At 32.6% G+C, this 13,211-nt stretch overlaps 1 protein-coding gene across 4 annotated transcripts in view; it reads right to left on the reverse strand.

The window, feature by feature from the left end:
- Positions 1–13,094, reverse strand: part of LOC148617828 (protein virilizer homolog) — a 45,680-nt gene extending 32,586 nt beyond the window's left edge. For 2 of the 4 annotated variants that reach the window (XM_088585409.1, XM_088585408.1), the window contains exons 1-9: positions 12,973–13,093; positions 9,928–10,040; positions 9,322–9,408; positions 8,335–8,383; positions 7,251–7,392; positions 5,575–6,747; positions 5,175–5,284; positions 4,520–4,579; positions 1,190–1,285 (exon numbers count right to left, since the gene is read on the reverse strand). In XM_088585409.1, the coding sequence (XP_088441535.1) occupies positions 1,190–1,285; positions 4,520–4,579; positions 5,175–5,284; positions 5,575–6,747; positions 7,251–7,392; positions 8,335–8,383; positions 9,322–9,408; positions 9,928–10,040; positions 12,973–13,038 (1,896 nt within the window). In that variant the 5' untranslated portion in view covers positions 13,039–13,093. Of the gene's footprint in view, positions 1–1,189; positions 1,286–4,519; positions 4,580–5,174; positions 5,285–5,574; positions 6,748–7,250; positions 7,393–8,334; positions 8,384–9,321; positions 9,409–9,927; positions 10,041–12,972 lie in introns of all 4 variants that reach the window. The other 2 variants (XM_088585411.1, XM_088585410.1) reach the window with 1 other exon arrangement.
- Between the last annotated feature and the right edge of the window lie 117 nt (positions 13,095–13,211).

Below are 13,211 nucleotides of genomic sequence, written 5' to 3' on the forward strand. Positions count from 1 at the left end.
GACCCGTGCTCAAAGAAATCAATCAACAGAAATAACTTCAAAAGCTGTACGACATCTTTAATAGGACCATTTTACAGAAGTTTGGTCACAACATGGCAGGGATTGTCTTGCTATTTGTCATAGCTGTACTTTTATGGCATGGGAATTTCCCACCAACTAAATAGCTGAAATTGGAAAGCAATAACAATCTCTTACAAAGTATACAAGGTATGCCCTACCATCCAGACAGAGAGGTAGACACACAAAGTGATTCCAATATACCACTTACTGAGTTGGGTGAAAATAAAGGTAAAATTAACTTAATTTAAGGGCATAAGAAAAGCATATAAAATCTACAAAGAGAGAAAGAGAAAAAGAAAAACACATACATGTGTACACTCATACCAGACAATAATACAATATTACTACATCAAGGCAGCACAAAAGTCAACAATTCAAAGAGAGATAACTCTGTCTAAAAAACAATACAAATGAAGATATATGGAACTTGACCGCATCCTTGATATGGACAAGACACAAAACTAATAATGATTAAAGTAAACTATGGTTAAATAATATATGAACATGTATGTGAACAAAAAATTAAATGCTGCTTCATTTGGCATTTTCATTATCCTTCTTACTTGTCACATATTTTCGTAAATAAATTGTTGATTCTCATCAGGTGTACTATTCCAAATCATTATGATGTCAAATAAACTTAATGTAACAAGAGTGTTGTAATATTTTGACAGAGTGCAGAGTCAAAGAGTGAACCTACTAAAATTATTTCACGTGTGATTTATCAAAACTTACTACCCAGGGTACATTTTCTAATTCAAATTATTTTTTTTTATTCTATTCACTTTATAATCAACATTATAACTATAAACATGTCTTCTAATTTTCTCTAAAATTGCTCTATACTACCGTCACAATGAAATGAGTCCCAGAGTAATTTATCTCCACTGAAATTTTTAGCCTAAATCTAACTACAAAGATTGATTCACCGACATGTACATAATTCAACAAAATGATGACATGTGGGACATTTCCATAAATTGTCATCATATTATAATTTTATCAATTGTCACAAAATATGTCTCAAATTTAAAACAAATTACAAAGCTTAAAAAGGGGTTAGCTATGAAATTAATCAACAAATTACTTAGGAAAGCACTCTTTTCAAACCAGGAAGGTAAATACCTACAGTCAAAGGGGTAACTTCTACTTTATATGGATCAAAGTTTCCAATATCATAAGTCCAGGAATCATCTGTATATTCATCTGTTATTTCATACATCTCCTGAAATGGTTTAGTGGAAGATGATATATTGTGGTTGCAGTCAAAATTCTCATACATATCTTTTCATATAAACAAACATCTATTTTCATTTTAAATTTTGTAAAAGTTTAAAATTCCCTAAATCTATTTATAGAATAATAAAGTTGTTATGCAATGTTTATTCAAAACACCTTCAAACCATTATATAATTTTTTTTCTATAATCAAAAGGACTCCCATAGTTATCATATGTACAGGTTTTATGATTAAGTACAGTTCAATATAAGAATCATATCAAAGAAAGCTAAAAGTGATTCATCCATATCTGTTGGAAAAAATATTTCAGCTGGAAAACCTTCAGAATACCTAAAAGACAATGTTTTAAAAAATGAAAGTGTCATTGTAAGTTGGGTTCACTTGATATTTACAGATAGATATAAGATGAAATCTACTATGAAAAAGTACAGAATAATTTCCTGCCATATTTTTTTATACAATTTTACACCATTACCTGACAAAAAATATCTCCAAATATACAGCATTTATAGGAAAACAAATATTGTAGGGATTGTTTAAATGGTTTATTAAATACATCAAGGTTATGTATGATTAAATATTAAATAAGATTTCAATCCCCTTTTGCATGATTCTTAGACAGAACCACACTAAATAACATTTCATTGTTTTTTATCAAAGATTTGAAACAGAAAAAAATAAATCAATACTTATGATACATATGCATTATGTAGATTTTGTTAGCTAAAATAGAAAATATACTAAAAAATGTACATCAGGCATTGGTTTCTTAGACTACAGGGCCATTAGTCCAGGTGAAAATTCTTTATGAAAGGGCATAAGGCAGTCAGTGCTTTTGGCAACTTATTTTATTCCTGAGTCTGGTATAAAATATTCATGATTTCAATGAAAAATGCTCTTTATGAAGGAAATATGCTGAAATAGTAGCAGAAAAAGACTAGTCATCTATCTGATGAAAATAGTAGCAGAAAAAGACTAGTCATCTATCTGATGAAAATAGTAGCAGAAAAAGACTAGTCATCTATCTGATGAAAATAGTAGCAGAAAAAGACTAGTCATCTATCTGATGAAAATTGTACCTCTAGTACTAGCAATAGGTTTGTGACTATAGAAGTATTTTATTACATGAACTTCCCATGGTGAAAAGTAGAAATGACTAATTCCACATGCACTAGATACAAATATTCTCCTCCTGATAGGAATGGAATATACACTTATGTGGTAAAATTTATATGTTCAACATGATTAAGTGAGCATTTCACCATTGAGAGCAGAGACAATTTTATTCAAGTTGTTTCCACGGGTCCCTATGATCTGTTTAACATTTGTGAGCCACCATGTTTAGATTGTTAAATGCCATGAAAATCAAAGAAATCTTTAAATATGTTAAATAGTGAGTAATCTATGCATGCATACTTAAAAATCACACACTAAGAATGAAAGGGTTTTTAAATTACTAACGTACACACTAAAATATTTGGCCTTAAGTAGCACTCCAGCTAAGAATCATGCAAAATGTGATTCACGGTTGAAAAGCCTACATATTTTTATTTTTGATATTATGTTTGAATTGCCATAGTACATGTAAACAGAAATTAACATTTAATTTTTAATATCACCTGTGTTCTTAGAAGATAAAATTTAAATAGAATGCACTGTAGATTTCAAAATTAAGGAAGATAACTCTGTAAATGACACTCTAATACAATAGATTATATTGGATTTTCAATGTTGATTTTCTTCTAAGAGCAGACTGATTTGAATGAATAATTACTCATTTCATAATATAGACCCATAAAACAACTTAATTACAAAAATAAAAATATGTAGCTTTTTTTTAGGTGCATCACATTTTTCAGATTTTGCATGAATCTTACAAAGACTGCTACTTAACTTTCTTGATCGAAAAAATATTAGAATTACAAACATAACCTTTATTTAATCCTCAACTTCATGATAAAGTTAAAATTATGCCTCAACATGGAAAAATATTTTTATGTACAGTAACAGATAAAAATTGTTTAATGGATACTGAAAAGATAATATATGATATCAACTTTCATATACTTTTCAGGTATAATTTTTTTATCTGTTTACTTTGTTATCTTACTGAGATTTAAATGATAAGGACCATATTAGTCCCTCCTTTTCTTAAGAAGAAATAAGCTTGAAGTAAATGACAAAAATGTGATATGCACTGTTTAATGGATGATTAAATTACTCTAAAATGGTTTTTTATTTTCACAATTACATCTATTTTCAATTTTATGGAAGCTTAAAATCTGACTAAACTATAAATTGAGATAAAATGTTGATTTTCAAAGCTACTTTTATTATTTTCAAGGGTCTCTGCCAACATGGCATAAGAATATCTTGACTGATCTGGACTCCTATCAAATTGGTATTCACAAATAATAAAAAATAAATTTGGGGGAAGATGGCAGAGGACCTAAAAAATTACAAAAATGTTCCAAAAAGTCTCCAGTTTGGTATATTTGACAGAAATTTGCAGTTTTCAAAATTTGGGATATCATATTTTCCATAATTGAAAGGTGAAATTCCTATAAAGGTGGTTTAATATGCTAAACCATACCCTCAACACTCTAAATAACAGGAAAAAAATTCCGATGTCAAATTTCTAATTTCCAGAAGCGCAGGGGGTCAAATATAGACTTAACCGTACCTACTCCTTTGTGAACTTCATTAAAGTAATTTAACATTAAATAGAAATTCAGATTTCCGAAAAAAAGACCACAAAGATTGGGGCCTGTAATAAAAGCACCTCTACAGTCGAGAGTAAAAAATAAACCGATCACTTTATTTCGCCAACTTACTGGGAGGTCTGAAGGGTGAAGATGACAGAGGCCCTAAAAAATTGCATGAATAATCAAGGGCACCAGGGTTACAGCTGTAATCAAAAGAATGCAATCCAAGGACAAAGACCAGACATGGAAAACAGACATACACAACAAAGAACATGAAGTAACTAAAATCATACATACAAAGTAACAAAAGCAAATCAGCAACTGGGACTCCACTAAAAACTGGGAGCATGGACCAGGTGCACTGGCAGGGTAAGCGTCCTCTGCTTTTCTAGAACCATCCACAGAATAGCTCATAAAAAAGTCAAGTCCGGGGTAGACAAACGAGGAAAAATGTTCCAAAAAGTCCCCAATTTTGGGATAAAAAATAAACAGATAACTTAATTTTACCAACTTACTGGAAGGTCTGAAGGGTCCATCATATCTTCATCAGATGATATATTTTCATAGTTATCTTCCTGTAAATATAATAGAGAACAAAAATAATAGACAACCCCACAGTATTGTCTTCTTCTTTAGACTACTACACACAGTTAGAAAAACTATTTATAGTAATATACAGTAAAACTTCTCTTCACAACCACCTGTATTTAATAAAAACCTGTCTTAAAAGACCATGATGAAAATTACCCTTTGAAGTTGAAATAACCCTATGTACTGTATACTGTAAATTCTAACAGCAGTTTTATTTTGCTATTTTTGTGTTCAGATCTGTACTGCAAATATTAAACTGTAATGAATATTACTTCTTGGAACATTACAATGCTATTTATGGAAAGATCAAGAATTTAAAATTGCAAGAAAGCATTTTGATCACAGAAACAGCACAGGACGACATGAAAATTTCCCAGCTTACAGTATTGCATGCTATATATAGTTAACCTGTCTATAAAAACCACCTGTCTCACGTGACCATGTTTTTTCTTTTTATTTGAAAGGTCACTTCAAGACAGTTTTAAATGTAATGTCTAAGCCTCTCTTCTAGACTTGCCTAAGTTACTTTTAATTTTACCAGTATTATTATTTTGGACTCATGATAAAAGAAAAACAGACCTGCAGTTCTCCATCAGAATTTTCAGACATAAACATTGCACCAGGGTCAGGTGTTAAGGGTTCTAGGTACTCCTGGCTATTTTCCTCCATTAACATAGGATTCATATCACCTGCAAAAACAAATAAAACAGAAGGAAGTGAGACAGAGTGAGCATTTATAAGGTCCTTTTTACTGAGAACAAAGTTCAGATGATCTAATATAAGCTTCATAATATGTAATAATTGTATTATTAAGCATATTACTTCATGCTTTATCACATACATGTACATGTTTGCATATGTGTTCAATAATTAACATGACAACTGTTGTTCATTACTTATGACAAAACAGATAATAAGCAAGAAATATCTTTAGAGTATACCATCAAGACAATTAAAAGAATAATAAGTCTTATCTTACCTTGACCTTGTTCCTCTTCTTGAGGTGCCATTGAGAATTCCCTAATGTTTGGTGGTCTCACAACTCCAATTGGAGCAGGAGGCTCTCTCTGTTGGAGCATTTCTCTCTCCCGTTGTTGAATCATTTCTCTTTCTCTCTGTTGGTGCATCTCACGCTCTCTTTGTTGAAGCATTTCTCTTTCCCTATTCTGAAACATTTCTCTCTCTCTGTTTTGGAACATTTCTCTTTCTCTCTGTTGATGGAGTTCTCTTTCCCTCTGCTGATTGAAATCTCTTTCTCTCTGTTGACTTAGATCCCTTTGTTGAAGTATATCTCTCTCTCTTGGTTGATGAAGTACAGCTGGAACTTGAACATTCGGTTCTTCAAAAGACTCTGATCTTGACCTTTGTGGTGAAGGTGAGGGTGATCTTGGATGAGGAGCCTCTGGAGTTCGAGACCTTGAAGGTGATTTATGCAGAGGTGGAGTATTTGACCTCTGTCGCCTTGGGGGAGTTGTCCTTCTTGGTGACCTTGACAATGATCGTCTTGGCGATCTTGTCCTTCTTGGAGATCTGGAAAGGGACCTTGAACGCCTTGGGGTTCTTGATCTTCCAGGTGACCTAGAATAGGATCTTGACCTTGACCTAGAGTATGACCTTGACCTTGACCTAGATCTCCTTGGTGGACTTCTATTCCAGTCTCTTTCGGTGTAGTCTCGAGACTTTTCACTTTCTCTTTTCCTAAATCTCTCCCAGGCTTCCTTCTTCCTCCTTTCTTTGTCTCTCTCTCTACTACTATCTCTCATGTCTCTGTCATGTGAACTTTCTCTTGACCTTTCATAGTCATCCTTTTTCCTATAATCATAAGAATCTCTGGACCTGTCATCATATCTATCTAGATCTCTACCCTCTGATGGGTAGTCTCTCTGTGATCCAGCACTTTCCCCATGGGCCATTCTTTTGGGACTATGGATCAACTCCTGGAGAATGTCCCTATGGGCTTCAGACCCAGCTTGACCTGCTGGTCCTGAAGGATGATTCAGTCCCATGGCTTGGGCCTGTTTTTGTAGATTGACTTGCTCCTGTATATAGTCCAGAGGATGCTGGGCTGGTGGAGGTTTGGCTCCTGGTCTTGTTGTCTCCCATTCTTGTAACGGTATTTCTCCTGTAACTGCAGTTCTCGAAGGCTCTACAGCTGTTAAGGGAAAGTTAAAATTTGTGAGCAATTAATAAGAAAGCATGACAAGGAATCAGTGTTTTTTTAAGTTTCCACAGTAAACTTCGAAGATTTACTTTCCCACATTCAAAGTTTGCTTCATGTACTTAACAAATCCAATTAGAATTCAAGTTTTCTACTTTCAAAAGGGAAAGTGGAACATAACAAACAACTATTTCACACCTAATTTGCAATTGCCTTGGATGTTGAGGAAAGGGAGTTCTAGCAGATTTGAAATTCTGAGAAATTGCTATTGTTTAAAGGTACCACTCTCTTTGGTGCTGGTAATATTATACAAAGTGTAAAATTTTAATGGAAACTATGATGCTCTAATGAATTCAGGCAACATAATTCGACAAATGATCATTATTGTAACAAATAATGAAAACTACAATTAAAAGTAAATAAATTAAAAGAAGACTTTCACACTTTAATCTTTTCCCCACTCCAATACTATAGCACTTAGAGGTACATATACTTACTCTGAGGTTTAGCTCTTGGTTGAGGCGGAGGAGGTGGTGGAGGAGAGGCTTGTCGATCCTGCCTAACTATTGTCAGTACACCATATATAGCCACAGTAATAGTATTATACCAGCCCTTCAATACTAAACCATCAGTGGGAACCTGAAACAAATTCAAATCAAAATGTCTCAAAATGTAAATTCTGGAAAAATATTCACATCAAAATCTGGCAGAATTCAACATCAAAACACCTCTGAATACTGTAAACCTACTACTTTTCGCTATTTTCATAGTGTAAATAAAGCGCAAAAAAAAAAACCACGCTATTGCTTTGAATCACTATATAACACTGATCATTTTTGGAAATCAGGAAAATTGATACCTGCAAAGATGTGTACTTGACAGAATCCGCAAAAATTACTGTAGCAGCCGTGAATATACAATATGTTTACAGTATTTGTTCTGGGCAAAACTGCACATTATAATACCCCTACATGTTTGTTAAGACAGACTAGTAACTTCACATACATGTAGAATTATTAAATAAGTATGACTTGTTAAATTTAGTGTTTTGTGTGTTTCATCATGTTCTGTCTTTTATATACATGAATATTTAAGTTATATAATGTTGCATTAGGTTCCATTTATAATTTTAAACAATGAAAATAATTTGAGTATTTTAACCCCACCACATTTTTTGTGCCTGTCCCAAGTCAGGAATTTCTAGCTTCTGTATATCTTGTTTTGTTTTCACCTTTATTTTATTTTTGTGTTACTTGAGTATATAGGGGCAACTCTTTCGCTGTACCTGTGTATAATTATATTTTGGAGCCAGCTGCAGCCTTCCCTGTGGTATGAGGATTTTCTTGTCGTTCACTGAAGACCAATCAGTGGCCTTGGGCTGACATTTTCATCCCAATGATGTTTTTGTCTCTTCAACATATACACCATACCTATTCTCATTATATTATCCAGATATTTCAACACCAGGTGCATAGCCATGATAATTAAAGTAATTGCCCATGTGCCCTCTTCATGAAAATAACATAAAGGTGAATTAAAAATGATTTATACACCATGACCATTTGCTGTTTACATCCATACCTCACTGCCAGTATTCAGCTGAATGTTGACATTTTCTTTATATTCCAGTCTGTAAAAAGTAACATAAATATAGATGTTCCTATGCCTAATTAAATTTATGCAATACAATTTATGATTATTTATACAATGTATTGATACATGTAATCAATATCAGATATCTTAATGAGGTCTTTTCACATTCTTCTGGTGGACCTTCTTTCTAGGATACGAAAAAGTTCAGGACCTTTCATTCTTGAAAGTATTCTTTACAAGAATATTTGATCAAATGAACTGACCCAGCTTGAACTATTTGACTGACAAGTTGAGCCAGATAAATGTGCTAACTTACAGAGGAAGACATGATATCCCACTCATGGACATTGTCACTTAATCTCTGAGTTTGCTACATGCTCTGGGGAGAAGTAGTGACTACCAAGAAACCACTCACGGGTCAAGTAATATTAAATGTAAATACTTGCTTTACTGAATATGGCAGTTAATTCAATAAAGTTTTAAGTACTATTCTGTGTAAGCATCAGGCAATGGGTGCCACATCATAATTCTCAATTTGGTGTTCTTCTGCTCAAATATATTCAATATATCTAGAAAACAACTGAAAATTTATTATGCAGCATCTGTGGCATAGTTATTTTTTATTGCTTATGTAAGAAAAAGTGCAGGAGATTTTCCAACCGTTTTTCCAAAGTACATTTCAACTTAATTTGATCTTTCCATATCCTAAAAAGGCAAATTTTACAAACACTGATCCTTACTTCTGGAGGTAATCAGGTATAAATACTTAGTTAATGCAATAAAATCATTTTTTTTGTTTTCTTTTCATGTGCCACACCTTATGCACATTTTGCCAGATTCTTAGACAGAGAAGTACTTAATGAGTTTGCAGTTTCTAAATTGTTTTTATGTAATTCTGGAACAGATCACAAGACTGTGTAAGAAAATTTTATATGAATTGTGTCACCCACTCCTTAACAGTTTTTCAGTACTTACATTCCAAGACTTTCAAAGGTAGCAGCATTTGGTTTACTGAGGTTGTTGACAAACAGCTCTAATTTAAATGTTGATGGGTTAGTGGCACTGAAGAAAAATGTAATCCAATAATGAATGCATGTACATAACATTTACTCTGTACTCAGTACAGCTGTACAACAAAGAATAATAACAGTGTGAAGTTTACCCAAAAACTTAAGATACATTTAAAGTTTTATTTTTCAATAAAACTGAATAAATGTAGTTCTTTCATATTGGTATAATTTGTAATTGATAAACTTTTCGTTGTTTTTTTTCTAACCCTCCGTAGTTTCCTTACAGATCAGTGACAAAACACAAACCATATTCATTTACATGTTACTCTCATACACTTGTATTTTTTTTACCATTATCCATTCTAACTTCTCACAGTATACACCTCTATTTTCTTTGTAGGGATAATATTTGAAACACTGAGTTCCCATTTTATTATCTTAATCTTATCTAATACCTCTAGGAACACCAGCCCTATTTTAGTCCATAGGATTTATATCTTAAAACCAGATCTCTTATTTTATAACTTTACCTTAATCTGACAACTCCAGATTTTATATTTTATAACCTTACCCTAATCGAACACCTCCAGGAACATCAGCCTCTACTTTGGTCTGTAAGGGTATTACTCTGATTTCCTGTATTATAACCGGTTTTGGAAACTGCACCAGATCTAGATTTAATTCCTATAATAATAAAGTGATTTACACAATTGTTACATAAGGAAGGAAACACACTATCTGTATGTCAATATTACAGTACACTTCATCTTACAATACACATGTACATACTTTATTGTATATGTAAATTTTTGCAGTAGCTAGTACAACCAGTAAATATAGTGGAATATTGGAGATAAATAAAATAATTATATCCAGATTATACATGTACATGAAGCATGTTAATGTTATTATGATACAGTACAGAAAGAGACATGCTGTGACTGAACAACAACATACATGTAGTAGTGAACCACTTTTAAAGTGGTACTCAGTAATTTTTTTTCTTCAAGAGATTTTTTGTTACTTTCTTTTGTATTGTGAGTGGTAAGCTCTACCACTTTAAATTCAGAAAATAATATAAAAATATCTTCAAAGACTAAAAAAGACATTTACTGCCACTCTGTAAGTGGTAGTAATTTAGTTAGAAAATCTGAAGTGGCTCTCCCTCTAAAATTTAAACATTTTCAATCTTATGCAAGCTTGTGACAGCTAGCAATGTTTTATTAGCCAGTGTTCATTCCAGAAAAATGCAAAAGGGGGCCAGTGGCCCCCTTGACAACAAAATAGGGAGCCATTCTCAGAATAAAGGGGACCAATATGGCGATATGATAGGGGTCATTCTTAGATAATAGAAGAGATTCAACCAACAAATTAGTTAAACTCAGGTTTGTATAAAAATAGTTTTTTTTTTAGTTGAGAGGTAACAGAGGTACACACACTCCAAATGAATAAAAAGAAATACTAGTATATGTTTTTTTTTTTTTCATAATTACAGCATAGTGTTGAATCAAAGTGTAATTCAATTTGATGTTGCAGCTCCACTTAGAATCTTTTTGTTCTTATCAGGATTGTACCCACCATGGATAATGAGCAGTTTCATGTTCAATCGAAATTCTCTAGATTCCAATCAGTGGGCTCATCTGAAATTTATTGGGTCCCCTCAATAGGATAATAGGAAATGACCAGGTCCCCTACACACCGCCTGCAATTTTCCTAAATCATTTTGACCCAAGAGAAGTTTTAAATTGTTTACTATGAAAAGATCAAGGCCATTGGTGCTTTAAAATGATGAATAGGCATCCGGACACCGATCTAAAAAAAATCTGGAAATTCAGAGATCGATCTACAGAATACATGCCCACATGCGGCACTTTTTGTGCACCATGCATAAAATATCCACGCCAATGGCGCAGCCTGGAATGAACACTGTTAGCAAAATCCTAAGCAATATTAAAAAACAGCTCTTGCATTTGGATCTGTATCCTGCTGTACCCTCTTTCCTATGTATTATTGATATCCCTTTTTGGGTCAGAGGTCAGAGGTTGCTAACACTGAACCCGGCCTGTTTCATGAAAACAACAACAAAGATCAGATTGCCGGTATTCCAGGTGATTTTCAAGATTTAAGCTCAACACAGAGTATTTCCAACTTTTCCAAAACCTCTGTATGCCATATTATTTAATCCCTTTCAGAAATGTACAAAATATGCATAAAACGAATCAATCGATATTGATTTATCGTCTGCCATTTGCAAAGCTTCCCAAACAACAATCAGTGACCAAAATATGTCAAGTGTCATACGAATTAACTATGGAAAGCCAGATTAACAAATAATGAACATTTTCTGAGGATTTGACAAATTAAAATATCAAACATATTTTCCCTCATCTTAAAAACATTCTGCTTAGAAAAATTCAATGGAAAATAATAGTTAAGCAGTATTTAACAATTTTAAGCTAATTTGGGATATTTTGTTTTATTTACAGAAATATTAAAAAATGAAGAAAAAACAGTATCACTCTGATGCTTAGAAATCTGCCTTCAATGCAGTACAAAATGGATATTTTTTGTTTTACAGTTTTTTTTTGCTGCTGTTGATTTTATTAAAGTTGTTCAAATGTATAAATGATATAATTTGGTAAGTTAGAATTAAATTCAAATGAAAAATAAGTTGCACAAAAATGGTATATGAAATACTCATATAAGAATATTTAAATATTTATCAATTAAAAATTAGCAAGTTTCAATGATCTAATTATTGATATCACCTAGTATATCAATTTTAAGTAATCTATATGATTTCAATTCTTAATCAATTTCAATCAAATGATTATTTAAATAGAAATTGAAACAAGATAAACATCATTTTGAAATAATTTGCCTTAAAAAAATGAAGTGTTTAAATTCTCATATATAAATATTTCTCTTTAAATAGACTAAAAATAGATTCTATAAATTTATTTTTGTCCAGTACTATATTTTTTCAATAAATCGAATACTAGCATATTTCTATTTATTTAGTGGAAATGTATTGTATCCCATATGGCTCCTCATACTTGTTTAATCTCTGAACTGGAAATGCACGGATTTGGGGTATGACAACAAGAATGACAGATGACTGACAGTTGATGTTCAGTCACTGGTGTAATAATTAAATAAAGACGGGCACATAACATAATTTACAGAAAGGGAAGTAGAATGTCCGACTTTTATGTTTATAAATAATATTAGCGTCGTCTGGTCAAATCAGTAACTCGATCAGAAAAATATTATTTTGATCAACACGACAACAGAATGGGGGTACTCAAGTATGCTTTGCCTTTGCAGCAAATACGTACATTCAAATTTTCATACATCTAGCACCAATATCAAAGTAAAGCGTTTTAGATATGTCAACATTAAGTTTATTTTTCAGGTAACAAATCCAACTTCAGCAGGCATTGAAGGTGTGGATAGTACAGCTACGCCTACGGCACAGCCACAGGACATGCAGGACGCGCGACAGGAGAAAACACTGAAATATTTTGCGTTGGCGTCATTTTTCTTTAATAATGTGTATCTAAAGAAGCAAAGCTAAGATGTTTTACACCATATATCAAAAATATGGGCATTTTACCTCTGCACTTTCGTGAGAAAATGTATCAAAAAACAACAACTCGAACTCTTGGCCGGTGTCAGCCATTTTCCTTTATCAAAATACTAATTTTCGGACCGAACCCTCGTCATCCGATTAAATTCCGGACGAACATACATGAAACTATAAAATTGTTTCTCTCCGAACATTACTTTACAGGTGTAAATATTTCAATTCTCTAATTGGAAACTATACTTTTTCTTGCAGGAAAATGATTTTCG

The sequence above is a fragment of the Perna viridis genome, chromosome 5 (assembly GCF_037379345.1).
Source record: "Perna viridis isolate PV_CMFRI_1.1 ecotype Kerala chromosome 5, ASM3737934v1, whole genome shotgun sequence".
Lineage (NCBI taxonomy): Eukaryota > Metazoa > Mollusca > Bivalvia > Mytilida > Mytilidae > Perna > Perna viridis.